The sequence below is a fragment of the Emericellopsis cladophorae genome (genome assembly GCF_022114955.1).
Source record: "Emericellopsis cladophorae strain MUM 19.33 chromosome Unknown NODE_5_length_938552_cov_118_678949, whole genome shotgun sequence".
In the NCBI taxonomy this organism is placed as follows: Eukaryota; Fungi; Ascomycota; class Sordariomycetes; order Hypocreales; family Bionectriaceae; genus Emericellopsis; species Emericellopsis cladophorae.
In genome coordinates this window covers 173,152-200,622 of record NW_026250930.1, presented here as the reverse complement: position 1 = coordinate 200,622, position 27,471 = coordinate 173,152, and the positions used below count along the sequence as shown (strand labels likewise).

Below are 27,471 nucleotides of genomic sequence, written 5' to 3'. Positions count from 1 at the left end.
ATGAGGTCGATTTGCTGGTGTTGTGCGTGTTGGCGCTGAGCTTGGACAAAGTCGTGACGTCGTGCGCAGCTCGATTAATGGTCTCGAGGGGTTGAAACGGGGCAGGGGCATGATGATGACGAATTTCTGGTATGGTTCCTGCAATGCAATTGTTCCCGAATCATATAATAGACAGTGATCTATAGGTGGATAAAGAAAAGTCCATGATTGTCAACGTTGTGCGGTGGTATCAGATCATGGGTCCGTATCGTCTCTCTGGGGCCAACATCATTCAGCGGTGAATTCAAAGAACGATTCAGCCCTTGGCACGAGGAACTGGCGTCAAGATAAAGGTAAGTCGCAACTGGAGTGGCATGTCTGGGTTTCTGATCAATAGTGAAAGGCGAGCTTCAGGACGTCTGGTGCAATGGAATGCATGTACATTAGTGTCATGAGAACAAGGCCACTCACTGTGTGCCACCGGACACGGCTCGAAGACGGTTATCACACTGGATCCTACTGGATCATGCTCCAGAGTCCAGAGTCCAGGAGTCTCGGAGAGAATCTGGGCCAACTACGGGGCTCTGGGATGGCCAAGCCGGAGGGGTCCGATCGGAGGTCCGGCAAGGTCGCCACGCGTCCCGTTCGGCACTTGAAGACGCTCCCCGCTCGCTTCCTTGGCTGATACTACACTCTGCAAGCACACAAGTATAAGATCCCAAGCTATCCGAGGGTCTAGTACGGATACTGCGATCTCTGCCCCAACACCACCCGGCCATCTACACAATCACACCCCGCTGACCATGTCCTCGAAAGAAGCCCCCGCGTCGGCAGGCGCCAAGCTCCGCCAGATGCTCCAAGAGAAGGACATGATCGTGGCACCCGGCGTCTACGACGGCTTCAGCGCCCGCATCGCGCTCGAGGTCGGCTTCGACTGTCTCTACATGACGGGCGCCGGCACGGTGGCGTCCAAGCTGGGCCAGCCGGACCTCGGCCTCGCCACGCTCAACGACATGCGCGAGCACGCCGAGATGCTGGCCAACCTGGACCCGTCGGTGCCGCTCATTGCGGACGCGGACACGGGCTACGGGGGCCCCAACATGGTGGCGCGCACCGTGGCCCAGTACCATCGCGCGGGCGTGGCCGCCCTGCACATTGAGGACCAGATCCAGACCAAGCGGTGCGGCCACCTGGGCGGCAAGGCCGTCGTCGACGTGGACACGTTTGCGCAGAGGATCGGGGCGGCCTACCAGGCCCGCAGCCGGCTGGGGTCGGACATTGTCATCATCGCGCGGACGGATGCCCTCCAGACGCATGGCTTCGACGAGGCCATGCTTCGTCTGCAGGCGGCTGTCCAGGCAGGTGCCGACGTGGCGTTTCTCGAGGGTGTCACGACGGCGGAGGAGGCGCGCGAGGCGTGTCGGCTTTTGGCGCCCGTGCCGGTGCTGCTCAACATGGTCGAGCACGGGGCGACGCCGTCGTGGACGCCTGCCGAGGCCAAGACGCTGGGCTTCAGGATCATCATCTTCCCGTTTGCGTCGATTGGGCCGGCGTACAAGGCGATGAAGGATGGGCTTTTGAAGCTCAAGGAGGAGGGCAGGACGGGGGTGGACAGCGAGTTCACGCCCAAGAAGCTTTTTACGGTGGTCGGGCTGGAGCAGGCCATCAAGGTGGATGCTGAGGCGGGAGGGTGTCTGTACGACAAGGTGTAGCGAGCGGGGTGAGATGGCAAGTAAATGATTGATTGCAAGTCTCTTCACGCTGGATTCACGTTGCTCAATGCAGTTTCTACGCAGTGCCTTCTGGTGTTAGTCTGGTACTACTGGGCCCCCAGTACGGAGGCCTCTGCTCTGGCCAGGAGACATGGTTGATGATGGACTTCTTCCATGTAGGAAGAGAGCAGCCCATGGATGATACATAGGCCCCTGGTAAAATAGATGGCGGATTATTATTAGTATACCAGAGTGCCGCTTCCCCGCGCGAATGCATGTCAGCAGCTCAGCTTATGCTTCGTTCGGCCTTTTCACACCAAACCAGTCTCATCCCAGGCTCCAGACAGTGAGACCCCCCGTCCTCCTCACACGTGCAATCACAATCATCAGCAATTCTTCAGAGGAGCTGTATATCATCATCCGCACTTCATCTTCTCTGCTTCAAAGCCTCACCGCCATGTCCCAACCACAACCCATGGATGGCACCGCCACCTTTAACCAGATGGCGGCCGACTACGACGCCCTGATCGGTGGCGCGACACGCGCCCTCTGCCAGCACGTCCTCACGCTGATGAACGCCATCAAGCCCATTGACACGTCCTCCGTCGTCCTGGACAATGCGTGTGGCACATGCGTCGTCACGGCCGAGATCCTCTCCGAGACACCCGACGTCCGCCTCCACGCAGTCGACGTGGCGCCCAACATGGTGCAGCTGGCCAAGGCCAAGTTTGGCGACCGCGACAATGTGCGCCTGGCCGTCATGCCGGGCGAGCAGCTCGACTTTCCAGACGACACGTTCACGCACTCGGTGACCAACCTGGGCATCCTCTTCTTCGAGGCCCCCGACAAGGGGGCGCGCGAAATCTACCGCACGCTCCAGCCGGGAGGCGTCGCGGCCGTCACGTCCTGGGCGCGCCTGGGCAACTTTGAGGACGCCATCAACCCTGCGCAGCGGGCGGCGCGCCCCAACGAGCCGGTGCTGCACAAGCTGCCCATTAAGCCCGAGTGGTTCGATGCGGAGCACGCGGGCAGGGTGATGCGCGAGGCTGGGTTCCAGGACGTGCGGGTGTCCACGAAGCAGGTCCGGTACGGCGCCGCGACGAGGGAGTCGCTGGTCAGTGTCATTGTGCGCTCGGGTCGGCAGACGTTCCTCAAGGACTACACGGAGGAGGAGTTGAAAGTGTACGAGGCGGCGCTGGACCAGGCCATGGAGACAAAGGGCGCGCGCTACACGATGCCTGACGGCAATCAGGGCTGGGGGGTGACAATGGACGGCATTGTCGTTGTGTGCTGCAAGTAGTTGGTTAGCTCTGCATTACCACCTAGACTAGTAGATCAGCCAACGTCCAAGCCTCTGTCCGTGCGCCGCTCAGCCTTGCCAGTGACAGGGTGATCGTCCGTGCATTCCAGCGTCATTGGACCCTGCGTTGCCTGCGCCGTCATGATCGGCGTGGTGGGCAGCGCGTGGCGAGTCTGTGGTGCTGCACACTCCTTGTGGACGCGGAGAGCGTCAGGAGGACGGCGAATGTCGTAATTATATAAGATGTTTCAAGTCCATCGTTGGATCCGGGGTCTTTTGATGCTTTTGTCTGCCATCTATCCCACACTGCAGTCTGCACCCCGACCGAACAGCTGCTCCACCACCACACAGCTACGCTACAACGTACAAACACCAAACACACCCCTCCTACTACAACAGTACAACATGTGCTTTGGCGGCGGCGGCGAGGAGCAGTGGTGGGGCTACATTGACGACGGCAAAGGCTGGACGGCGCGCCCAAAGTCCCAGTACATGTCGACGCCCGCCTACAACAGCGACCTGCGCCGGCACGAAAAGGCCGAGCGGCGGGCGGCCCTGCAGCAGGGCTACCACATGCCCAAGGAGAGCAAGTACACAAGGCGGTGGTAGACTACGAGTAGGAGGGTAATGATTGATGAGGTACGGCACGGGCCTGGGCTCCCGGAGTACATGTATGCATAGCATTTGCTTGTGCTTGGAGCGACCATGAATAGAGCTGGATCTCTGGACACGATCACATGGACACTCTCATGCACACAAGACTGGTGAGACAAATGTTCACTGCAAGAGCCAGCCCTCCGCCTGGGGACGGAGCTGGGGCTGCTGGGCGGGTCGCTCCAGGGTCCGGAGTCTGGAGTCCGGATGTGCGGCCGACAAAGCGGATCCGACCCGGATCTCGCACCGGCTGCGTCGCTGCGATGCCCGCCTTGACCTACGCAGATCCCTCTAGGCACGTTACGTGCAGGTGCTGAATGTGGGCTCGGGCCGAATCCCCCCTCGTGTGCTGAGCCTGGAAACGATGAAACGATCTCATCATGCGGTGGGTGCATCGTGATTAGCTTCCTGTCCCAGCCTAGGGCATCATCAGTCCCCATGTTGTATTCTACTGCGGACTGCAGTGCTCGCTTCCACACACTCGGCAGAATTGTCCGACGCCATGCATCGGTCGCTCATCCTCAGCTTCCATGTCCAGGCAAGCTTCGGTAGCACGCAGAGCCGATTGGCAACCCCGTCCATCCATCGCGCGCGCCGTTGACGCGGCCAAGACGTGTCGTGCATATGCTGGTCGCTGGGGACTCGCGATGGCCAGTGCCCGAGGACCAGGTGTTGACTACAAGATGGCATACAAGGGGAGCACGTCTCCCTGATCGTGCTTCCTTGTACGAAACAGCCTCCCGAGTCCAAACCCGCCACCATGATCATCCCCGTCCTCGCCGCCCTGGCCACCCAGGCCGTCGCCTCTCCCGCCGGGGCCACTACCCTCCACGCGCGCCAGTCCGCAGCCAAGGCCTACGCCTCCAACGAGAACCTCTCGCTGCGTCTCAGCGAGGTCGACCCCCCCATCCGGGGCGCCGGCAACCCCGCGGGCGCGACGTGGGACCTGACCATCAACGACACCCCTTCTGGCCACAAGCAGACCGTCACCGGCTTTGGAGGCACCGTCACCGACGCCACGGTCACCGTCATCAACTCGCTGCCCGACGACCAGCGCGCCAAGCTGCTGCAGGAGCTCGTCACCTCGGACGGCGCCCACTTTGGCTTCCTGCGACACACCATTGCCGCCTCGGACCTCAGCGGCCCCCCCGCGTACACGTACGACGACAATGGCAACAATGCCGACCCCAACATGGATGGCTTTAACCTCGGGGACCGCGGCGTCGCCATGGCCGAGCTGCTGGCCGAGCTCAAGGGCCTCAACTCGGACGCCTACATCCTCGGCAGCGCCTGGTCGGCCCCTGGCTGGATGAAGCAGAACAGGCAACTGACCGGCCAGCTCGAGGGCAACAACCTCGACGGCCAGTACTACGAGGCGTACGGCCAGTACTTTGCCGAGTACCTCAACGCATACGCCGCGCACGGCGCCCACGTCGATGCCATCACCATCCAGAACGAGCCGCTCAACAGCCAGGGCGGCGGCCACGTCACCATGTACCAGGGCGCCGACGAGGCCGCCTCGGTCACGCAGGACCACGTCGGTCCCGCCCTCGCCGCCGCCGGCCTGGGCGACGTCCAGATCTGGGCCTACGACCACAACACGGACCGGCCCGACTATCCCCAGACCGTCCTCGAGGGCGCGGGCGACTACGTCCAGGCGGCCGCGTGGCACTGCTACGCCAACCCGCTCGACTGGACCGTCCTGAGCGACTTTCACGACCGCTTCCCCAACAAGGCCAACCACATGACCGAATGCTGGACCGCGCCCTCGACGCCCTGGCACCAGTCGTCCAGCAACATTGTCGGCCCCCTGCAGAACTGGGCCGAGACGGCCGGCATGTGGACGCTCGGCACCTGGACGGACCAGGGCGACGGCACCTTTGGGCCCTACATCCCCGGCGGCTGCGCCACCTGCCGCGGCCTCTTTGTCGTCGACAGGGACCAGGGCACGTACGAGCTCACCGTCGACTACTACATGCTGGCGCAGTACAGCCGCTTCATCCCGCGGGGCGCCGTGGTGCTGGATGGCACGGGCAGCTACACGTACGACGACGGCACGGGGGTCCAGTCGGTGGCTACGGTGAACCCGGACGGCACGAGGACGGTCGTGGCGGAGAACAGGCTCGCGGACACTGTCTGGCTGCGCGTCGAGACGGACAGCGGCGAGACGTGGAGTGGGAGCGTGCCCGCGAACACGGTGGTGACCTGGGTGCTGCCATGACGACTGTATATATATTTATACCATTTACAATAGGACCAAAAAAAAAAATCTAAGCCAACGTGTACCCCCCGTCGACAATCATGTCCGCGCCCGTGGTGTAGGTGGACGCATCACTCGCCAGGTACAGGTACAAGCCCTTGATCTCCTTGGTGTGGCCCTGGCGGCCGAGGACGGCCATGCGGTAGGCCTCGTGGATGCAGAGGTCGCTGGCGCCCATCTTGGTGTCGAAGAAGCCCGGGCTGACCATGTTGACGCGGGCAAAGTCGCGCCACTCGCGGGCGAGACACTTGCCAAACTGCGTGACAAAGGCCTTTGTGCCGTTGTACACGGGCTGGTCGACGGGCACGTTGACCACGTGCGCGCTCATGGACGACGTGATGATGAGGTTGCCCCGGCCCTGGCGACGAAACACCTCGCCCGCGTACTTGGCGCAGTGCACCACGCCGTCCACGTTGACCGCCATCTGGAACTTGTACTCGTCCAGCGTCTGCTCCAGGATCGGCTTGGAGATGGCCGTCCCCGCGTTGGCCACAAAGACGTCGAGCTGCCCAAAGTCGTCCACCACCGCCGCGACGGTCCGCTGCACCGCCTCTGGGTCCGTCACGTTGACCTTGTACGCCTTGGCCTTGACGCTGTGCGCGCGCGCCAGCTCCTCCGCCCGCTGGACGGCCACGTCGTTGCTGAAGGGTCAGCGTCTTTCTGTCTGGAAGGAGCAGGTTCCAACTCACGAGTTGTACCACAGCGCGACGTGGCCGCCCGCCTCGGCAATGCCCTCGGCCACCGCGAGCCCGATGCCGTCCGCCGCCCCGTTGACGACCGTCACCTTGCCGCTCATCTTGAACTGCTCCGTGACATTGGAGGGCGTCTCGGGGAAGGGCTTGGGGAAGCCGGGGCGCGCGACGGCGCATTCCTCAATGGACATGGACATGATGGGTGGTCTTAACGGTAGGCAAGAGATCTGTGAGTTGGAAGGAGGATGATGCAGGACCAAGTCAAGCAGACCCTCGCAAATATATTCTTCGCGCCGGAGGAGGGGCATGCCTAGATTCCCCACGTCCAATTCGGGCGCCTCTGCTCCGACATGGAGTCGGCGAGGGCAGGGCGTCAACGGCTCTCCACAGCGGGCGGGGAGGGGGGCCTCGCGAACTCGCGAACTCGCGGATGACGCTCGCTCCTCGCTTACGTTCCAGAGCCCTTGATCAGGCCAGGTCGTACTCGTAGAGCACGCTCTCGTGCTGGTCCGGCAGCCAGAATACCCTGAGCCCATCCTCCACCAGCGCCACGTCGAACGGATTCATCGTGACCCGCGTGCCCCTCGCACTCTCCATCGTCACCGGCATCTCCCACACGACATCCATGCTCTCCACGCTCACCAGCGCCAGGCCACCAAGGACGTACCGCTCTCTGCCGCCCAGCGTCTTCACCCCAGAGCACAGCATCAACCCGTCTTCCGTCGTCTTCTCGCCCTCTACCCGCCCCAGGAACTTGCAGTCTTGATAGTCCACAAAGAGCGACTTGTTCTCCACCACCACCACGTCCGCCGCCCCCTTCTCCTCACACCGATCCCCAATCCCAAACGCATACCCCTTGCGCGCGCCCCAATTCATACCCAGCACCCTCTCCCTCTCCGCATCCACCACCACCGCCCCCATGTGATCCCCCGTAAAGTGCACCAGCCCTTCCACCGCGAGGCTCTCGAGTTCCGCAGCGTACACAAACCCAGTGCTCCCGGGCCGTCGCTGCCCAAGCACGCCCACGATGCGCGTCCCGTCATAGTCAATCCCCCCATTGTGATACTCCCACGCGCCCGCCGCCGAGATGGACGCGTCCGCCAGCATCGCCCCGTCGTCGCTCAAGTCAAACACCTGCAGATGCCCAAACCCAGCGCCCGGCGTGCGATCCGTCCCATTCCGCCATTCCCCGGCGGCGTACTTGTCAGTCGGCGTGACGTACTCGGCCGACGACACCACCAGCCGTGACGGCCCAAGGAGGACCATGCCCTCTGGCTCAAAGGTGTCGCCCTGCAGCGTCACGTTGCGGATGCTCCTGAGCGACGCGCTCGGTGGCAGGGCGAGCAGGCGTCGGATAATCGCAGGTCCATCACGTAGGGAGTGCGGTGGCGGTAGCGGGGAGGGCGCGAGAGGCGTGTTGTCGTCGCCGCGACGATATGTAGTGTTGACCTTGTCGGGCAGTGACGGACAGGACCGGGAGGAGGCGAGAGGCTGCTGTGGCGAGGCTAGCGAGAGCGATGTGTTGAGGAGCAGGAGAGCACAAAGACGAGAAACATGGCGCACGTAATGATCAAGCATATCAATTGAAATGGTCGTCTTGAGGTCATCCTTGGGACTGGGTGGCAGCTTGAGATGAGAGAGCAGAATCCAATCCATGCGAGCGGAAACCCACGCATAGAGTGAGTGCTGCTGCACTTGGGAGAGGTACAGCCAACAATTCACGTGCCCCCGCCGGCTCCAGGTTGGCTGCCTGCCTGCCTGCCACTGCTCAAACACAAGTCACTCGGCACAAGACACTCGAGTTTTGGGCCAACTGTATATTGCACCCATGTTTCTACCTATCGCTATCCTCCTCGTCAAGGAATCGTCCCTGGGTGAGTGGCCCATCCCATGCCATTCCTGTACAAGGAACCACCCCCCTGAACCAAATCAAGTCATGCCTCCGTTCGTCGGTGCAATTAATGTAAGAAAGATTTCGTCAAGGACAGTCTGAAGTGAAGCTGATGGGACGAGGAAAAACAAATCTCAAAAAACGGTCGTCTGTCGAAGCGAAGATGAATGAACCCTGTCACAATCCAATCCGCCAGTTCCGAGCAATCAGTCGTAGTCACAGGAATCGTGTGAGTGTTGGCATAAAGTCGTAAAAAAAAAAGTGAGGAAGGAAAAGGAAAGAACAGGGCGGGCTGTTACACAAGGGGAGTCATGCGGCGCTTCTCCGCGCTCGTCAGCACCAGCCGAGGGGCCCTGCGCTGGTCTCCGTTCGCCTCCTGGGCCTTTTGCGATGCTCGCAGAGCACCGTTCTTGAAGACGTTGGCGAACGAGCCGGTATCGCTGCTGGCCGTCGACAGGTCGCTGTCACTGGCATGGCGACGTGCGCGCTGGCGCGATCCGGGCCTATCGGATCCAATGGCTCCCCAGCTTCCACCCGCCACCTTGCGTGCCACCGAGCAGTCCTCCTCACCGGCGAGACTGCCAGAGCCGCTACGCCCAGACTCAGAATCATTGTCGGTGATGGGTGTCGTCGATTCTTCCGCGGTCTCGGACACCGGGCTCATGCTACCGGCCGAGCTGCCCGTGCCCTTGCGTCGCTCAAGTCCAGCGCGGACGAGGTTGTGAACGGCCGATCGTCGGGTGCGAGTCGCAAAGTTCTTGCTGCCTTCGTGCTTGGCTGTGGGCTTGAGCTTGAGCTCGTCCATGGGGGGCGGGCCACGAGGCTGACGAATCGGGTGCTCGCCGGCGCGGCTCTGACCCGGTCCATAGCCGCCAGGGGTCATGGGGAAAGCAGCCGTCTTCGGCCCAGCAGAGGGCAGGACGCCATCCGCGCCAGCTGAGGCAGCCAGCGCGGCGTTGACAGGCGCCAGCGACGAAGCCTTCTTGTGGCCACGGCGGAAGGCGTTTGCGGACGGTGGCGGCAAGGGTTGAGTCTCGCCAGGGGAATCGAATCGCTTGGGAGGCGAGTTGCTGCGGAAGGTTTGCTGCTGCGGCTGGTTCTCGGGAGGAGGAGAGACCTGTACGCGGGGCGTCTGCACCTGCGAACCGTACTGCTGGGCGTGCTGTTGCTGATAGACGCTGAAACCGCCAGGGGTCATGGGCTGCTCGTTGTAGGGCGAGCCTCCTTGCTGCGCAGAGGTGTCGACAAAATACTGTCCCGTCATGGGGTTGTAGTAAAACTGCTGCTGCTGTTGCTGGGATTGGCGCTGCGGCTGCTGGGTCATGGCAGCCTGAGCTCCAAGTTGCTGCTGCAAATTGCGCAACTGCTGCTGCTGCTCGTAGATGGCCATCTGCTGCTGAGCGAGCTGCGAGTTGTTCAGGTTCATGTGCTGGAACTGTTGGGCGGCGGCCTGCACGTTACGTAGCTGCTGCTGCAACCGCTGCTGCTGCTGAGCGAGGTACATGTTGGTGGCCACCAGTTGTGCATAGAGATTGGGATCCATGCCCTCTTGGACTTGCTCCTCTACCGTGAGCTCGGGAGGGGCGAGCACCTGCTCAGCCGCATACTGCTGGCCCATCATGTACTGCACATTGTTGTTCTGCTGGCGCTGCTGGTTTTGCTGACCGTACTGCGGGAAGGCCGTCTTGGGCGCGTTGTAGATGTTGTCCTGGCCAAGCCCGTGGACATTGGCAGCCAAGTTGCTCCTGGCATACTGCTGCGTGGGAACGGAGCCGCCGGTCGGTGACATGGGACCAAAGGACGAGGCCGTCGCCGACTTAGGCGCGGTCCGCAGGCGGTCGAGAAGGTGAGAACGGCTGGTGCGCGGCGTGGGAACCACGTTTTCCTTGTCGTCAGCCTTACTGGTGCCCAAGGCATCGAAAGACAGGGGCTTGATGTTCTGGCCACCACGTCGCGAAGCAAGTCCGCCCGTGTTGCCGAACCCGTTCTGGGAGGGATAGTTGTTGGAAGTCATTTGAGCGGGACCACCTGGGTTCATAGCTCAGATAGAAATGTACTTTTGTTGATTAAAAGGCTCGTTGCGTGCACGACGGTCGATGAGAGGTGCAGCGGTTCGACAGCCAGAAAAAGAGGTTGTCCGTGACTGTGAGCGTTTGCGTTCTTTGCGTGCAATTAAGACGAGTGGGGTGTAGTAGTATGATGCAGAATTGAAGATGAATATCGAGTCCGAGTCCGAGGGAGCGACGCGTGCGATGGCAAGTAACTTGGCGATGGAGACAGAAAGAACCAAGTGAGCAAGAGCCGATGGTGACGCTTCCGGCGAGGTTTGATCGGGTGGGTCGGGAATTAAGGTCTGGAGGACGTACGTTCCGAGTGCTGGTCGAAGCAAGGAACGGAACAGTCGAACAATCGAATAAAATACAGTCGAATTAGGGAGTCCGGGGCTTACTGTCAGCCGATGATGATGATAGGTTTGTATTTTGGTCGATGGATGCCCTCGAGCGTATCCTTCCTTGTCGGCCGTCTGTGCGTGCACGCGAGGGCTGATGGTCTTTTCGTGTTTCAATTCTCGAGCTTTTCCGTTGGCGCGTGCGTGTGCGTTGCAGATGCGAACTAATCAACCGACAGGAATACAAAGGAAGGAAGCCACGGGAGGGAAGCTGATTGAAAGAGGGAGAGGAGGGAAGGGAAGGGCGATTTGGCGAGGTGGAGGAGGAAGAGGTGTGGAGGGAGTTGGGAAAGAGAAGAAGACAGGCGACTGGAGACTCGAGATGGCAGGCACGGTCGGATGGACGGCGGCGAAAATGGCAGGCGACAAGCCCCCGCCAGGAGTTGGGCGTCTCCTGCAGCTCCAGCCTTCAGGACTACCGCTACTCCGCTAGTCTGTTACTCCGTGCGGCCAGGGCTTCTGGCAGCTCTCATAGGGGACCAGGGTCCTTTCATCCAATCAGCGTCGATCTATCTGTACACTCTGTTCAACAATGCAGCCAATGAGAGCGCCAAAGGCTGATAGGCATTTTGCGGGCCACGGCTTTTCAGCACCAAGTGTTTTCATCTGCTGTCTGCCGGGTCGTGAGTCAAATGTCTGGTGATTCACATTGACCGCCCACTTGATTCCTGCCTTCTGTGCAATGAGCACCAGGTACTCAATTAGTGTCTGTGGATCAGTAGATAACACGGCATGCACTCTCAGGCAGGAATGCAGCCCCCGGAAGGGGTCTTCGGCGAGCCACTGGAGCCGCTGCTGCTGCAGTGAAAGGTGTGCTGGCATGCAGGATGCACAGATATGTCTGGCCAATCACCGCGCTGCCCACCAACATCAGGGGCAAAGAGCGCTGCCGCGAGCCTGCGAAGCATCGTCACGGGGATCATCGTCGGGGGCGAATCCAGTCTTTGATAAGCACTCTGTGAAGTCATCTATTTGTACGTGGACTGCGATCAGAGACGGATGCGGCAACGGCGATGGCAGGGGAGCCACTTGGATCTACCTTGAACGACAGAGCCGAACAAAGAGTCTGCAGCGGAGTGTTTTGCCTGCCTGCCCTGCCGAGCCAAAGTCTCGACTGGAGCTCGGAGCCTGGAATCGAAGAGCACCATTAATAGCTGACAGACTGCGCGCTAGCGCCCTTTTGGTGACGGTTTGCTTTCTCCAGTCCGTCTTCTCGCGTGTTGGGTGAGGCCACGAGGCTAGCCAGCGTCTAGCGTCTTTGTATCGCGGCGAATCAGCGATCAGTACTCGTTTGTCCTGAGGAACGCCTGGGTCGTCCATGCATGCCATCGGGTATGATTGGACATTGACATCTTGAGCGAACTGAATTGTCTTGACCGCCAGATGGTTCCTCAGTTCTTCCCGGAGCATAAGTGCTTCCGTGACTGGAATCTTCGCGTGAACTTGTTGAAACTTGTTGAAGCTGTGTGTCAGGGTGGACCGAGTCGACCGTGTTTCAGAATAAGGGCTACTTTGCAATCTGCACATTCTCAGGCGCGTTGCAGGTCCCCTGCATCTCTGACATCCGCCCCTGACCCCCCTTCAATCTCTTCCTCCTTCGGCCTCTCCAGCGACGAACCCACCGCAGGTTGAAATATTCGCACCGCGATTTGGCTCAGCAGAGCTGATGCCGAGAAGCATACGCCCCTGGAATTTAGTTCAGGAGTGTTATGGCTCTTACGTACGTATACAGATTAGCAAGGCATACTTCATTGGTATTAGTCTGGTATTTCTGAAGCCCAGCTCCATGCGACCCGGCCCAGCATCATCCTTCAGTCGGCTGGTGGTCAGCGTTCCCCAATATCAAACCCATAATACCGCAGATGATATGCACGCCACGCCACTTCATTTCCCGTCTCGTGTCCCGACGCGCTTAATCAACGAATGTTGACGTGACGCGTCTGCGCTTGGCGGCTATCGTGATATCTTGCGATCTTGACCGCCATGGATGTCTTTGAGTCTTGCCTGTTTGTTTAGACCCGGGCCTCGTCCATGCACAGCTGCTCCAACAGGCTCGCACATGGCGGCTGCTCGACCTGCGACAGTTTAGAACGACTGTATCCTGCATCATGCGGGGCGCCGGTAGCTTAGCCTTATGCGGGGTGTGCGGCGCCAGCGCTTAACGAGGCCATGCGGTTTGATCGCCCGGCTTCGTCGATGTGATGTGTTATCGAAAGGCTTGGAAGCTCGTGAGCTGTTCACGCTATTCACTATTTATTCCGTTCCGTGCCAGTGCGACCTGATCGGTTTTCTTGATAGCACGTGAGGATTTGCTGGGGTCATTGTGAGCGGTCACCTTTCCCACGGGTGTGGTTTCACGGAGTAACTTCTCAGCATATGGCAACATGGCCGTGTGCACAATTGCAGTCGGCAACTATTATACCCTCCGTACAGAGCTTCAGCCACCCGAGAAGCAAGATGCCCCAAAGGACCCGAAGATGCATTATAGTTTGCGACTTTGCGTGCGCAATGCTGTGGCAGGAGATGTATACAGGGTAGGCTTCATGCTCCAAGTTGGTCCCTCGATGCGCATCCAACTCGAAATCTGTTGTCCTTGACAAAGACAATGGATTATTGGAAAATCCAATGTTCTTTGAAGTGTATTAAAGAGTTGCTGACAATTTCACAATGGTCGGGGTGCATCTAAACACACCGCACAGCATCCAGGTGTGTAAGTGTACATCCTTGGCAGAGCACGTACTCGAAAGCTGTGTCAGTTCACATATCAGCAGCCAGTTCTCAGTGTCTTACGAAAAGGTATTCTGTTCCAAATCTCCAATCTCTAGAAGCAGTCATGTAATCTACGTTTGAACTTCCCAAGGTTCAGCCAGAAGATAGTGGACCCTACTGCCCAGATGCAGTATGTGCGTGATTATAGGCGTGACACTCTTTCGAGAATAACTGGCCATATCAAGAAGCTCACTGGTATTGATAAGAAGCTTCCAAGCCACCTAAAAAAAACATAGGTGAAAATTGTGCGCCGACTGAGAACCGAAGACTTGTTCCCATCCCAACTCCTGTCCTCCATGTCTCGCCGATCTCATTTCGAATCGATCTAGGCTTCGTGTAGGTCGTCCACGGCTGACCATGAGTTTGTCCACCAGCTTAACTAAGGTATCAGTATACAGCACAAGATGCGATCCAAGATTACTGTGGCTCTTGCAGGAGTACATAATTCTCTATATGTGAGATCTAGTCTTACGTACTGAGTCTGCCTAGGGGTCTTCGCTCTGACGTGTCGTGGTGTCCTTGTTAGTGTAAGTTGTCATAAACTTCAGTGAGCATGAAAGAGCGTTGACCGTCAAGGACAGGGTGCAAACCGGATGCCAGTATGGCTCTCTTGTGTTGTCGCCAAGGAGTGCAGGCACAGGCTTCCTTTCCTACCACTCCCAGTGCTTGCGTACCCTCTGGTTCTTGGCTGCCTCTCCTCTACAACTATCCGTGACTTCGTTTGGAAATGACAAGAACTAGACTTATTTCCATCGGACAATAGAAAGCAAGTGTCTCCAACCTTCCTGCGTACTGTCGTTCTCATACCCACGTTTCATATCCGTATATGTTCGCACAACATCCTCTGCTTCCCTGGTGGGTGAATCTGGCATGTGTCCATACTGCCTTGAAATATATAGTCACAAGCAGTAAACTCCAAACGGGCAAGGCAAGCAAACGCCACCGTTGGCAAGTGTTCCATGGTGGCCAGTAAAGGCCCCTCGCTCAGTTCCACGAAACCAGCACGCCAGTTCTTCATGTCTAGTTTTCCTCAGCCTTGCACAAGGACCCCTATCACGATCACCCAACAGCACAGCTGCTACATGTACCAGTACAAAGCCTCCAGTCCTGCCACCAGACCTCATGCATAAATACTGACATGTAGATACCCTCCAGGCCCATAAGTCTGGCTGAACACGTCACGCAGCTTCTTGGAGCCCCGCTCCGTGGTGCACCTCGTGAGAACCAGCTATAACCTGCATGTGTGGTGAGGACCGTCAGCAGCCTAGCGGGGAGGGTAAACGCCATCCATCGCAAGACCGGCAGATGCACGTCACTCGGAACAGACTGCACCAAGTCTGGCCTTTTACATTGGGGGTCCGTGGGTTGTACGTGCATCTATGGTGACACAGTATCACGGCTAATAAGAGGGTTCACAAAAGAAACAAACAAAGTAAGAATATGCAGATATACATCGAAGAACTATGTAGCTGTCAATCGTTCGCCAGCTGGCAAGTCAACGTCGACAGCGTTTAATAAAATCGATCATGGTCTTGGAAAAATTGTCGTGAATCGTCATAAGGCCCTCGCGGGCAAACCGTCTTCTCCCACCTCGCCTTTCTCCCGCTCCCCGCCTAGCGCATCTCCTCGGGCATCACATTGGGACCGTAGAAGCCGCCGTCACCGTGGGCCCTGCCGGCCGCGGCGCAGGCCATGCATGGTCCTCCGCCGTACACACGCGTGTGCCGTGTCCAGCCGACGCCCTGACCGTCGAGGATGCCCACAATCTCGCCGCGCAGCTCAATGTCGCGCGTTCGTGCCGGGCTAGGCTCGTCGGTGTCCAGGCGCGCTGTCATGCCGGTGGGAGGCGCCGGGGGCAGGAGCGGGCTGGAGGGTGGATAGGAGCTTGGGGAGAAGTAGGTGTCCGACTCTGACGCAGACGACTGCCGGGTGATGGGGACACCGATGGGGATGGTCCTTGAGTAGGACAGCCTTTTTGGCTGGGCCGACGCTGCGGTGGCGTCGGGGGAACATGCCGGGCCCGAGGCAGACAGCGAGATGTAGTCTGGATTGGGTTGGTGGATGAGGCTGTCCCGACTGGGACTGTGAGGCCGGTTCTCGAACGCGAAGACTGTGGAGCTCAGCTCCGGGGGCGTCAAGGGCGGAGCGGGAGGCGGCCGAGCGATGAGTTGTCGGAGCATGCCGTCTCCGGCGCCTGGTCCTCCGGTGTTGCGCCGCGGAGTGCCGGGGACGGGCGGCAGCTGGTCATCAGACTCTTTTTCGTTCATGGTCCCGGACAGCGGAGCATGAAGCTGCTGGTGAGGGCAGGTGTGCTGCAAGTGCCTGGGAGCAGCAGCCGCAGCAGCAGCAACGAGGGAGGGCGCCTGGGGTCTGGACGGCGTCCTGCTCTTCCTCTTTCTCTGGAATCGGCGGATGCAGAGTCGCAGGACGACGACGGCGACGAAGATGGAGAGACCACCGGGGGCGGCAGACCAAAAGGGGGTGGTGGGTGGCTGGTCTCTCAAGTAGTCGGCGCCGAGGCGGTTGGTAGTCGCGACGGGTGGCATGGTGTCAGCGTCGAGCGAGCGAGAGAGCGAGCAGCAACTGTGGGACTCGGTGAAACGGTGGGATCAAATGGATGCTCGTTCCCTCTAGCCGGGCCAGGGAGGGCTCAGCCGCGATAATTACGACGGTCTGTCTGGTTGGTACCGGTACTTGTCGGTGATGCGGCCCTTGACCTGTCTTTGATGTCCACCTCAGCTTGGGGATCCTTTCCGCAAGGAGAAGGCGAGGCTGGGCTAACTGATGATGCTCAATAACGGGAGGGCTGACTGTTTTTTTATTCGAGAGGCGCGCTCGGGTGAAGTGAGGAATGATTAGGTGAGGACAGGGACCTGGGTGTGGGAGTCCGGCAATGATTTGATGCGATGGAAGTCGAAGGAGCCGTGGTTTAATGAGCTCAAGTACGTCGTCGCACATGGCCTGCTCAAATAGGGACTGGCTAGAGCAACGAGAAAACTATCCTCTCCTGGCGACACCATCACGGGTTCGAATTTGCATGCACCATGATGGGCCGTTTCGTTGATGGTAGCTGAGGATGCATTGATCGATGGCGCCGCGAAATTGATGAGTCGCCCCTCGCATGACCGGATTCAGCTACGGGCTTTTGCACGGGGGCAGGTTTTCAGCTCAGGCCTCGCGGCCGCGACGTCAGTGGGCACGCCCGTTCCGTGCGGCCTGGCGTGGCGTGTGGCGCTGCCATTGATTCGGATGCGCGCTAGCGGCGGCCCAGTCTTGCTCCAGCTGGTGTTTAATCTTGATTGTACGTAGGGAGTGAGTACTATTATTGGTATTATTATTATTATTATTATTATTACATGAGAGCGAATTAGTAGAATCCAGTCTCTGGCATGCAGCGTCGCAGCCTGTCTTGCGAAACGCGGCTGCCAGCCTCCAGGCTCCAGTGCAGGACTGGGCCTTGTGTCGCTAATTACAGAGCTGAGAGCGCCGTCCAGCAGACCCCTGCCGCTGGCACATGGCCACGAGCCTAAAACGTCAACTAGTTTGGGCAGCGTGAAAGGCCATTGGGCGCGCGCAAGAGTCATGGTGCTAGTGAAGCAACTATCGACGCTGGCAGAGATGGCGCCAGCGGATCGACAGAAAGAACGGCGATGGAAGCCTGGAAGATTTCGACGCCAGTCCAGTCGCAGGCTCAGATGGGACCAGAGGCTACATGCGTGTAAGTACGTAGAGCTGGCCAGGTACTCCGTACAGTGGTACACACCAGCGCGGGAGCAGGCAGCTTCACCTCACTCACCTATTGTCGCCATCCGTCTACCAGTCACCTACAGTTCTTGTGAACACTGCAGTGGAAAAAACGAGACCAAGAATTCGCCAATACCCCACAGACAAAACCTCGATGCACCATGCAGGCAATGGTGGGCCAACTACGGATGCGGACTCGCGATGCGCCTATGCGTGTCTTCGATGACCTCTCATTGTCCACTGTAAGCTATCAGGTGCATCCTGTCACGACAGCGCGGCCTGCGTCTACCACTGCAGCGCTCAGCTTGCCAGCATGTGCGCAATTACACCAACGACGACCAACGCCACCGCGACACTTGTTGAATCCTCCTCGACAAAACTCTAGGTCGATGGTGCCCGCCTCGCATATACTAAGATCTTGGCCAGAGTGCAGCATGCTGCAGCCTGCAGGTTGTTCCTCGACCTGTCGCAGCCTTCACTAGGAGTTCTTAGACTAGGGAAAAGCGGGTTGTCAGCTGGCTTCTCACCACCTTCTTCCACTTCCAGGCACCGCCATTGCTGGCAATTTTTCAAGTCTGCGGTCCATGGCTTCCTGCAACTCCCGAACCGTGAACAGCTTTCCGATTTTTTTTTCTTGTTTGTTTTTGCGTCCCTCGGACACGGACTCGCTTCTACGTAGCACCTCACCAAGTTAGACTCTTGCCACCTGACGACGGCGACAACGACGACAACGACGACGACTGCGGTGCTCGTGTGACGGATCCGACTCGTCGAAAAGCCCTTTCCCCCTCGGCTATTTCCTATCACAGAACGTCTGACCCACAGCTGAGCCTCTACCGATGACGCGACAAGATGGCCATGCTGCGCCCAGCCTCATTCTGCACAGAGAGAGACACGGAGTGCAAGCACAGGAGTCGCAGCATCATCCTGTAGCACGCGTCGAAAAGCGCCGCAATCTGCCGGCAAGCTCGTGTCGACGAGGCTGGGAATTGAATCCCACCGTGTAGAGGAGGCCGTATCTCAGCCCTACAAGTATGCAGGCACCTAACCCCTGTCTGGAACATGCCAGCGGGCGCACCCTTGACCCTGCAGGCCTCCCGCCTGCAGTCCCCTCACCCGCTGGCCACAGCACCTCACCTACGGAGTACGTAAATCTACTACGTATTGGCTCTCACCATCTTCACAATGGACAGCGGGCGCCGCGGGACATGTTCAAGTCCGTAAGCGGCATATATGGCCAGGGCTCATGGATCTGGGTCCGATCGCGGGCAGGCTTACGACCTATGGCCATGGGTGTCAAGGCGGGACGGTCACAGGGCTGACCTATCCACATCTTGACTTCACCTGACTCTCCTTCCATGCATGGATGACAGGAGCTATTAGTCTTGTCAGACGCCATTCTGCATCATGAAGCCCGACGGGGCTGGCAATCGTGGGGCTGGCTGTGCTGACAGCACGAGGTCGGGCTCAGATATGGAACGCTCGGATCTTGTAGCGATTCGGGTCCAGTCATCCTCAAAGGATCATGCAGAAGACGTAACTTGGTCCATTTCAGCCCTGTTTGTAGTGGTACATGGCCTCGACTAGCCTGCTTGGCTCCAGTCGCTCCTCCACTTAGTTCAGCCACCCCTTGGGACCGCCCCATGTCCCCTTGACCATGTTGTTGTAGTACACCCACGGGAAAAAGTCTTTTTTGAGGTGGTAGAAGGACCGCCTAGGCTCCGCCTGGTCAATGCCAAAGACGTCGCCAAACGTCTCCTTGGGCACACCGCCATACTTGAACTCGGCCAGCAGCACCTTGCCGTACTCCGTCAGCAGCGGGCAGGACGTGTACCCGTCGTACCCGTTCTCCACAGGCTTGCCGTCCATGGTGTTCAGGATGTTGTTGACGATGACGGGCGCCTGCGCCGTCACGGCCGCCGCCGTCTTCGAGGTCGGCAGCGACGAGGCGTCGCCCGACGACCAAATGTTTGCGTACTTTTTGTGCTGCGCCGAGTTGTCGTGGACGTCCACATAGCCCGCCTCGTTGGCAATCGGGCTGTCCTTGACAAAGGCGTGGGGGCCCATCTTGGGCACGACGTGCAGGAGGTCAAACGGCCTCTCCACCTTGTCCTGCCCGTCCGGTCGCGCAAACACGGCCTTGTCGCCGTTGATCGAGACGAGGTCGTGGAAGAAAAGGCCCTCGACGCCGCGCTCCTTGCGCAGCTGCTCCAGCTTGGCCGCGTACTTGGGCACGGCGAACATGCCGCCCAGCCCGGACGCAAAGGTAATGTCCACGTCGGACGGGCCGTCGGTCTTGTACAGGCCTGCCTGGCGCCAGTGGTCTAGCGCGAGCCACATGACCTTTTGCGGCGCGCCCGCGCACTTGATCGCGCCGGCTGGCTGCGTGAAGATGGCGCGGCCCTTGCTCGTCTTGGAAATGTCCCTCCACAGCTTGTCGACGGACTCGTAGCCGTAGATGGACGAGACAGGCGTCGCCGCGTCGGCCAGGGCCTCTGGCAGCCCACTCACGCTGCCAAAGTCCACCTTGACACCGGGCGCCACGAGCAGATGCTCATACTGGAGGGACTGGCCGCTGCCCAGACGGACGGCATTGTCCTCCGGCTTGAAGCTCCCCACCGACGTGTTGTAAAACTTGAACTTGGGGTCGACCAGGTCCGTCATCCGCCGCCGGAGCTCTTCCTTGGTCTTGAGCCCGCCCCCGACGAGCGTCCAGCCGGGCTGGTAGTGATGCCACTCGGCGGGGTCGACGACGGCAATGTCCTGGTCCTTGAAGCGGCCCGTGCCTAGCAGCTGGTGGGCGATGCTGAGACCTGCCGTGCCAGCACCGACGACGACCACCTTGTGCGCGGACGACGACGACGCTGGCGCGACGGTGGCAAAGGAGCGACGCGCAGCCACGCTGGCGAGACGTGTGGGAAACATGCTGCAGTGGACAGTGAAACAAGAACTGCTGTTAAAGAGTGAGGGCGGGACAGTGGAAAAACAACAGTGAACATAAGGTGAGTGTGGTGAGACGTCGCCGTGGCCCTTTTGCCGGGCGGATTGCGTGATTTCTAGCAATATTTCAAAGCCGGCCGGCACCCGTCCCGGCGGGAACCCAGTTTTTACCCGTTACAGTTTGCGTTGACGGGAGAACGACATCATGGACTGAACAAACATCGTTTCATTAATCAATCCAAGAAATAGTTTGTATCGATGCGCTTGTCAACAATCATGCCACTAAAGACAAAGAACCCTCTATGCCCTCACGTCCATGGCGTCACCACCATCCATGGGCACGCCATCCAGCGCGGGTAGCCCATCCAGGTCGGGCACCTCCCGCTGCTCCTCCATCATCTCAATGAGACTGTCAAGGTTGAGATCCAGGTTCTCCCCGTCCATGGGATCGAGGCACGTCTTGAGCAGTCGTCTGTACCGCTCAATCTTGTCGCCCGTGCCGACCATGCTGAGTGCGTCGACGTACTCCGACTCGACCTGCCGCCTCTCCCCCAGTAGTTGTGACAGCTGCTGCGCCAGCAACAGCTTCTCCTCGCTCGTCTCCTTTTGTGTCGACGCGTCGCCGTTGACCTTGCTTAGCTCCGCGTCGACGGTGTCGCGTATGCGGAGCTGGTTGTGGTAGGTGATCAGTTCCAGCGCCTGGTGCTTAGCCAGGTTGGCGTCGCTCATAATCTTGTTGGCTGCGTCGTCCGCCTCCAGCTGGCTCTCCAGCTCGGCAATCTGCTGCCGCGTGGTTGAAAGCTCGGCCTGAGAGTTGTGCAGGATACGCTTTGCTTCCACTTCGGCGACATCTTTCTGCTGAAACTCCTCCTCGTAGCTCTTAGCCAGGTCCTGGAATTTCTCGAGTATCAGCGGCGAGATATGTGACTGGACGGTGTTGGCCGCTGCCGACGAAAAGGCGACGACCGGTCTCTTCGCCTTCTCGGCAAAGGCATCCCTAAACGACGCGTGTCGATGCGAGTCCGGCGCGAATGGTGAGGATGACCGTTGCGGGCCCCTGTCTCGCTTGCTGGCGTTGAGCTCCTTGATGAGATCTTCTGCTCTCACGCCCTCATTGTTGGGCATGTCGGTTGATGCATTGCGTCCTAGCAGTGCTCTTATGCACTTTCGGGCATTTCGCTGCGCGGCCAGGTGGAGCGCCGTATTGCCCTCTTGATTCTGTGCGTCGAGGAAATGCTGGAAGTCGCCCGGATCCATGACCTCGCCAAGCTTATTGAGGATGTTATCAAGGTAGTATCTCGAACACGAGTGGCTGTACATGCGCCCATTCTTCATGATCGCGGCATGGTGTATCACCGTACACCCCTCATTATCTTTCGCATCGACCGTCTCGAATAGTTCCTGCAGCACTTGGGGAAACGTCTGCTTCTCAAAGCAGTTTGTAAAGTTGAGTGAGCGCATAAAGGGAGTCTCCCCCCGGATATTCCTCGCCGACACATTGGCGTTGAACCGTTTGAGCTGTTTGATCACATCCACGTCGCCCATGGCAGACGCCCAATGCAGCGCGGTATGGTTCTCCTCGTCGATCGGCCAATCGGGCTGAAAGTTCGGGGGCGGATCCGGCTTGACGGCTGGATGCTCATTGTGCGCCAGCAGAAAGTAATCTAGCAACTCATCGCCATAGAGCGAATGCTGCTGTTCCGTCATGTCTTGAATCTGCTCCTCTCTCTTGCGCTTGCGATGCCCAGTCGAGATATGCGGCATGTCGAACCGGTCGTCTTCGGCCATGTACGACGCCGAGGCTGTGGTCAGGTTGTCTGGTGTATCGTCCCCCATGAACGTGTCAGCGCCATTGTCATAGTCCTCCACAATAGGGCCCGCATTGTCTGTCGCAGCTAGGACTTGTGTGTTTTTCGGGTGAGAACTTGACGCCTTGCTGTTCCATCGGGGCACGGGCGGTTTGGCCTTTGGCACCTTCGGTTTGCTGGCGTGTCGCGGCGCAGGTGGCGGGCTCTCATTGCCGGGTCGGTACTCGAATATGGGACGGAGCTGGTCGTAGACGCTATGTCGCTGCGCGAGGGATTCGGCGGACTCGAGTGGGATCCATGTGCCTTGATATTTGCCGTAGCCGCCCTGGATTTTCTCGTGCACATCCTTCTGGACGTCGCGCTCAAGGATGCGGGTACGTGCGGGTTTGTCAAAGCCGGCTGCCTTGAGAACGTGCGTCGCATTGATCCAATCGTCATGGCGCCGGCGCATGACATGTTCCTTGAGGTCCAGGCCGAATTGAAACTCGTAAACGGGAATCTGCTGAGTTAGACGGGCAAGCTGCAGGAGTGAGGACGACGACGTACACCACTATACGTGGCACTGTAAATGCCTGGGCCCCCAGTCTTGACCATGATGGCGATTTGCTGGGGCAGCAATTGATTGATCGGATAACGTGTGAATATTGCGCAGTGCTGGCAGCTCGGTATCTGGCACGTTCGTGACGCGAAACTCAGTGGGCGACGCGCATCACGCGAAGCACTTTAAGTGTTGAGCCTCCGGAGCGTGGGTGGGTGGGCGGTGGCTGATGCAGTGGCTGGTGCGCCCTCCTCCAGGTACGACTCGTCCGCCACACGTGATGGCGCCTCCTGACTCGACTCGACCCCCGTACTGACGGAACGCCAACGCGTCTGGCGGGAGAGCGTCCTCAGGTGAAAGTCAATAAAAAAGGACGAGCTGCCAATCAACAGCAACGAACAGTGCGTCTACTGACTCAATTCCGTCCCGACGACCTACGCAAACACCATAACACTGCGCCCCGACTTTTACACGCTCGCCCCTTGCGTTGTACCTTACCACGAGCACACCATTGTCGAGTCGGTGGCCTGTGCTGCGATTCATTGTCCCTCGAGGGCCTCAAGAAGGCGTCGTGGGACGTTGAGGCGGGCTACTACATCCTCCTTCTGCCCCCCTTTTCCAAAGCACATGATACGACGATATGGGTGACTCTCATCTTCAAGCAGCCGTCGTGCTGGACAATGGCTCGGGCACCATTCGCGCAGGTTTCGCGGGAGGTGAGATGCCCGACACCTACTTCCCTGCGTTCGTAGGGCGGCCGAAGCATTTGCGCGTGCTCGCCGGTGCGCTGGAAGGCGACGTGTTCATTGGGAAGCATGCAGAGAACGAAATGAGGGGCCTTCTCAAGATCAAGTACCCGCTGGCCCATGGTATTGTGACGGATTGGGACGATATGGAGCGGATCTGGGAATACGTCTATAGCGACGCACTCAAGACCATGAGTGAAGATGTGAGCAGCAGCGGCCTCGCCCGGGAAAAGGGACATGTACTGACTGGCGCAGCACCCTGTACTGTTGACCGAGCCCCCTCTGAACCCCCGAAGCAATCGCGACACGGCCGCCCAGATCCTCTTTGAGACCTTCAACGTACCGACCCTCCACACAGCCATGCAGGCCATCCTATCACTATACGCCAGTGGACGGACGACGGGCATCGTGCTCGACTCGGGCGACGGCGTGTCGCACGCGGTGCCCGTCTACGAAGGCTTTTCCGTCCAGAACAGCATCCGCCGTGTCGACGTGGCGGGGCGAGACGTGACCGAATATCTGCAGATGCTGCTGCGCAAGAGCGGCCACGTCTTCCACACGAGTGCCGAGAAGGAGATTGTGCGTCTCATCAAGGAGCAGCTGTCCTACGTGGCGCACGATCCTCGCAAGGAGGAGCGCGAGTGGTTCGGCCCCAAACACAGCGAGAGCAAGATGGGCGAGTACAAATTACCAGATGGCAACAAGCTCAAGGTCGGGGCGGAGCGCTTCCGCGCACCGGAGATCCTCTTCGACCCGGAGATCATCGGCCTCGAGTACCCAGGCCTTCACCAGATCGTGGTGGACTCGATTAGCCGCGCGGATCTGGACCTGCGCAAGTCGCTGTACAGCAACATTGTGCTGTCGGGCGGCAGCACGATGATCAAGGGATTCCCGGACCGACTGCTCTCCGAGGTCCAGAAGCTGGCGCCCAAGGACATGCGGCTCAAGATCTTCGCGCCGCCCGAGCGAAAGTTTACCACATGGATCGGCGGGAGTATCCTGGCGCAGCTGAGCACGTTCAAGAAGGTATGTTTGTGGTCGCAATGTCCCCCTCCTTTTCTTCTCGACACTAATGTATCCAGATGTGGGTGACAATTGACGACTGGCACGAGGACCCCGACTGCATCCATGCGAAATTTATATAAGATCTGTTGTTATTTGTAATATGCACACTGAGGGAGCAGGGGCGTATCGCAGCATCCATTGTCAGTAGAGTCAAGATACCCAAGTTGTAACCATAAAGGGACGAAGCGATTCAGTGTGTTGTCATCTTGACATGTGTCATTATTCATTCATACAAACAAAAGCCCAGTCCTTCCTTCGCCTTTCTTGTGGGGGGGTATAATGAAAGTTCACCAGAGAAACACCGGAAAATCAATGCCCTTTTTTTCCAGGATCCCGTTCGCTCTGAGGTACCCAAGTGTGAACGCCAAATCAATCGCTCATGCCATAGCCCTTCTCTTCCTGTTTTTTTGTGTCGTTTTTTTTGCAAACAGAGCAAAAGCTATTGCTTGCCAGTCACCTTGGCCCAGAGCTTGGCCCTGCTGCCGGCGCTGCTGACGGAGCTGGCGTCGGAGACTTGGCTAGAGGCGTCGCTGCCCTTTCGCCTGTAGACGTTGCCAGCACCGCCGATGCCGCAGTGGCCCATGAAGTTCTCCTCGCGCGCCGTGCGGCGGCGGAGCTCGTCGTCGAGGGTGGCCGAGGCACTGGGGCGCTCAGACGCCTTGTGGACGTTGCCAGCGCCGCCCACGCCGGAGAAGAAGCGACGTGGAGAGGACGACGCGGGTGCTGGTGAGGTGGTGATGGTGGTGCTGGTGGGCTGGGGGGACGCGCGAAAGGTGTTGCCAGCGCCGCCGCGGCCCGAGCGAATGTAGGAAGTTGTGCTCGGGGCGGGTTCGGTGAGGATGTAGGAAGGCATTGTGACGGTGGTTAGGCACGGACAGATGTGCTGTGTTGTTGAGGTGTTGCGGTGGTTGTAGAGCTGGTGCGTGGCTTCTGGTGGACAGCTTCAGGAGAGTGAGATGAGGAGCAAGATGTGAGAACACAACGAGCACCGAGGCAGGGCAACGAGAAGCTTGGATTATATAGCATCAGGCACGATGATGCGATGAAGCTTGATAGCTAGTGCAATTACGGGTAGGCCCGAGTCAACAGGTCAGCCGACACTCAAAAAAAAAAAAAAAGCTCTTCTGTCCATTACATCGTGAGATCCTCGCTCGGGGCGTGTGCTGGATCGTCTGCACAAGGGATCGAGCCTTCCCCGCAAGTGCAAATCAAGGTATCCATTCAAGACAGACACTGTGAGCATGGTGCACACAAGCGCTAGCAGAAACAGTGAGGCCTGGTCAAGCGAGACTGTGTAGAAACGTCACAAGACCTCATCCCCCTGGAAAAGGGGAGTTTGAAAACGTAAATTTTATCCCATGGAAACATGGCTCCGCATTTGGAGCAGAGGGTCGGTCTAGCGGTTAACTGCAAAGCGTGAGGACGCTGAGGAGTCGGCAAATTTTGCCCGGCCAACCAGCGGTTTTCTGGGGGTAATGGGAATTGGGCCCAGATGGGGCCGGAATTGCATCATGGCCGGCATGGATGGTGCGCGTGACGGTCAGGCGCTTCACTTCAGGCGCCAGGGGCCGATGACGAGTGTTGCGGTCTGCACTTCTTCAGCTCGAGATGGAGCTTGGTCGGACGTGACTGCGTTGGCGACTCGCATGCCAGGTGACCGCGTGGCCTGGCTGAGTGTGCCTTCTCACGCGCACGGATCCGGTCAACAAAATTGCAATGCCGATGCGAGGCGCTTCGCGAAGCTGCACGCAGCACAGTTATTGGTGGGCCCGCAGCGCAAAAAATTCTTGAGTCTCGGGCGGCTCCGATTTGAAGTCTGGGGAAGTGGGTCTCTCAGGTCCGGATTGTCAGGGAGGCCAGCACGCCCTGTCCACGCCAGTCCTCCCAAAGTACGCTTCTTGACAATGTGTATTGAGGAGGCCCGTCAACAACAGACCAGAGAAGATAGCTTGACATGGCTCAAGAAGTGTTGACGTGGAGTTGTTGGCGAGTGTCATCGTCATCTTCAGGACCAGAGCATGGCTTCATATTTGAACATCTCAGATGGTCGCAGGCACGGAAACGTAAGGGTCACTCAAAGACATCCGAACCCGTCCCCCCCCCCCGGATCTACCTGTCAGATCCGATCTCGCATATAGCGCGCAGAGATAGGCGGGAAAGTGTATCGACGACTGGTGGCCATGGCCTCCTGGGTGAGAATAGACCTCGTTGCGGGCGCTGCCATGCGACAAGGCCAGGGGCTGCCAGGGCCCATTAGGTAATAACACGAAGGAACAGCGAGTCGTACGTAGACGCCACAAGCAGATGAGATCTCGGAAAGGCTACTGTGAATGCTTTTATCCGTGTGAGTAGCTAGTAGCTATGGAAGTAGCCGACAGCTTGTGCACCCGTTGCTCGTTGGTCAGATTTAGGTCTTGATCTGCGAAGCTTCCTGAGGCTGGATTCCAAGCGAATGAAAGCATTGTCATGACGAGAGCCGGATTATGGAGGGCGGCGTTCTCATCCGAGAATTTCTGTACGGTGTCTCGAGACTAAGACGTACTAGACACTCAAGAGTCCCAACACAGCACAGCGTTAGCCAGCGAGATTTCACCAGTCGGGTACTGTGGGAATCTCACAAGAAAAGTCATTCCGAAGGGAATATGAAAAAACGATCATCGCTTTGTAACGATGGTCTTGAAGCCTGTGCTGATGAGATCGGAGCGTGAGCGCTTCTGGTCAGTTGAGCCGTGCTGAACCAGGTATTCTGCTAACATTGCCCACACAAGATATATGACGTGCCTGAGATGGGGAGAATACTACCCCAAAATGATAAATAGTAATCTCTGCATATGCGTAGGCTCCTATATAGATGCAGCCATCCCCCCTATCATTGATGTGCTTACATATGCAGTAAGCCTGCGTAGGGTAAGCATTCGACGATG

General features: G+C 58.6%; 12 protein-coding genes across 12 annotated transcripts; 5 read left to right on the top strand and 7 right to left on the bottom strand.

Annotated features, from left to right (window-relative positions):
- Positions 1-782: 782 nt before the first annotated feature.
- Positions 783-1,691, top strand: J7T54_004604 (methylisocitrate lyase; the record flags this gene model as incomplete). The annotated part of the gene is made up of 1 exon (XM_051503275.1): positions 783-1,691. One exon carries the CDS (start codon positions 783-785, stop codon positions 1,689-1,691), a length of 909 nt encoding a protein of 302 aa, XP_051364914.1.
- Positions 1,692-2,148: 457 nt separating this feature from the next.
- J7T54_004603 (uncharacterized protein) lies at positions 2,149-2,991 on the top strand (the record flags this gene model as incomplete). The annotated part of the gene is made up of 1 exon (XM_051503273.1): positions 2,149-2,991. The coding sequence occupies one exon, from the start codon at positions 2,149-2,151 to the stop codon at positions 2,989-2,991; it is 843 nt and encodes a 280-aa protein (XP_051364913.1).
- A 405-nt stretch (positions 2,992-3,396) lies between these two features.
- J7T54_004602 (uncharacterized protein) lies at positions 3,397-3,600 on the top strand (the record flags this gene model as incomplete). The annotated part of the gene is made up of 1 exon (XM_051503272.1): positions 3,397-3,600. The coding sequence occupies one exon, from the start codon at positions 3,397-3,399 to the stop codon at positions 3,598-3,600; it is 204 nt and encodes a 67-aa protein (XP_051364912.1).
- An 805-nt stretch (positions 3,601-4,405) lies between these two features.
- On the top strand, positions 4,406-5,866 carry J7T54_004601 (Endo-1; the record flags this gene model as incomplete). The annotated part of the gene is made up of 1 exon (XM_051503271.1): positions 4,406-5,866. One exon carries the CDS (start codon positions 4,406-4,408, stop codon positions 5,864-5,866), a length of 1,461 nt encoding a protein of 486 aa, XP_051364911.1.
- A 49-nt stretch (positions 5,867-5,915) lies between these two features.
- Positions 5,916-6,794, bottom strand: J7T54_004600 (NADP-dependent mannitol dehydrogenase-like protein; the record flags this gene model as incomplete). Its single annotated transcript, XM_051503270.1, has 2 exons — positions 5,916-6,546; positions 6,595-6,794. The coding sequence occupies 2 exons, from the start codon at positions 6,792-6,794 to the stop codon at positions 5,916-5,918; spliced, it is 831 nt and encodes a 276-aa protein (XP_051364910.1).
- Positions 6,795-7,065: 271 nt separating this feature from the next.
- J7T54_004599 (uncharacterized protein) lies at positions 7,066-8,253 on the bottom strand (the record flags this gene model as incomplete). The annotated part of the gene is made up of 1 exon (XM_051503269.1): positions 7,066-8,253. The coding sequence occupies one exon, from the start codon at positions 8,251-8,253 to the stop codon at positions 7,066-7,068; it is 1,188 nt and encodes a 395-aa protein (XP_051364909.1).
- Positions 8,254-8,783: 530 nt separating this feature from the next.
- On the bottom strand, positions 8,784-10,502 carry J7T54_004598 (uncharacterized protein; the record flags this gene model as incomplete). The annotated part of the gene is made up of 1 exon (XM_051503268.1): positions 8,784-10,502. The coding sequence occupies one exon, from the start codon at positions 10,500-10,502 to the stop codon at positions 8,784-8,786; it is 1,719 nt and encodes a 572-aa protein (XP_051364908.1).
- A 4,817-nt stretch (positions 10,503-15,319) lies between these two features.
- J7T54_004597 (uncharacterized protein) lies at positions 15,320-16,252 on the bottom strand (the record flags this gene model as incomplete). Its single annotated transcript, XM_051503267.1, has 1 exon — positions 15,320-16,252. One exon carries the CDS (start codon positions 16,250-16,252, stop codon positions 15,320-15,322), a length of 933 nt encoding a protein of 310 aa, XP_051364907.1.
- A 2,812-nt stretch (positions 16,253-19,064) lies between these two features.
- J7T54_004596 (Sulfide:quinone oxidoreductase-like protein) lies at positions 19,065-20,375 on the bottom strand (the record flags this gene model as incomplete). Its single annotated transcript, XM_051503266.1, has 1 exon — positions 19,065-20,375. One exon carries the CDS (start codon positions 20,373-20,375, stop codon positions 19,065-19,067), a length of 1,311 nt encoding a protein of 436 aa, XP_051364906.1.
- A 315-nt stretch (positions 20,376-20,690) lies between these two features.
- On the bottom strand, positions 20,691-22,792 carry J7T54_004595 (Cell division cycle-related protein-like protein; the record flags this gene model as incomplete). The annotated part of the gene is made up of 2 exons (XM_051503265.1): positions 20,691-22,697; positions 22,745-22,792. The coding sequence occupies 2 exons, from the start codon at positions 22,790-22,792 to the stop codon at positions 20,691-20,693; spliced, it is 2,055 nt and encodes a 684-aa protein (XP_051364905.1).
- Positions 22,793-23,376: 584 nt separating this feature from the next.
- J7T54_004594 (centractin) lies at positions 23,377-24,627 on the top strand (the record flags this gene model as incomplete). The annotated part of the gene is made up of 3 exons (XM_051503264.1): positions 23,377-23,685; positions 23,738-24,508; positions 24,565-24,627. The coding sequence occupies 3 exons, from the start codon at positions 23,377-23,379 to the stop codon at positions 24,625-24,627; spliced, it is 1,143 nt and encodes a 380-aa protein (XP_051364904.1).
- A 359-nt stretch (positions 24,628-24,986) lies between these two features.
- J7T54_004593 (Protein of unknown function (DUF3602)) lies at positions 24,987-25,400 on the bottom strand (the record flags this gene model as incomplete). Its single annotated transcript, XM_051503262.1, has 1 exon — positions 24,987-25,400. The coding sequence occupies one exon, from the start codon at positions 25,398-25,400 to the stop codon at positions 24,987-24,989; it is 414 nt and encodes a 137-aa protein (XP_051364903.1).
- Positions 25,401-27,471: the final 2,071 nt, after the last annotated feature.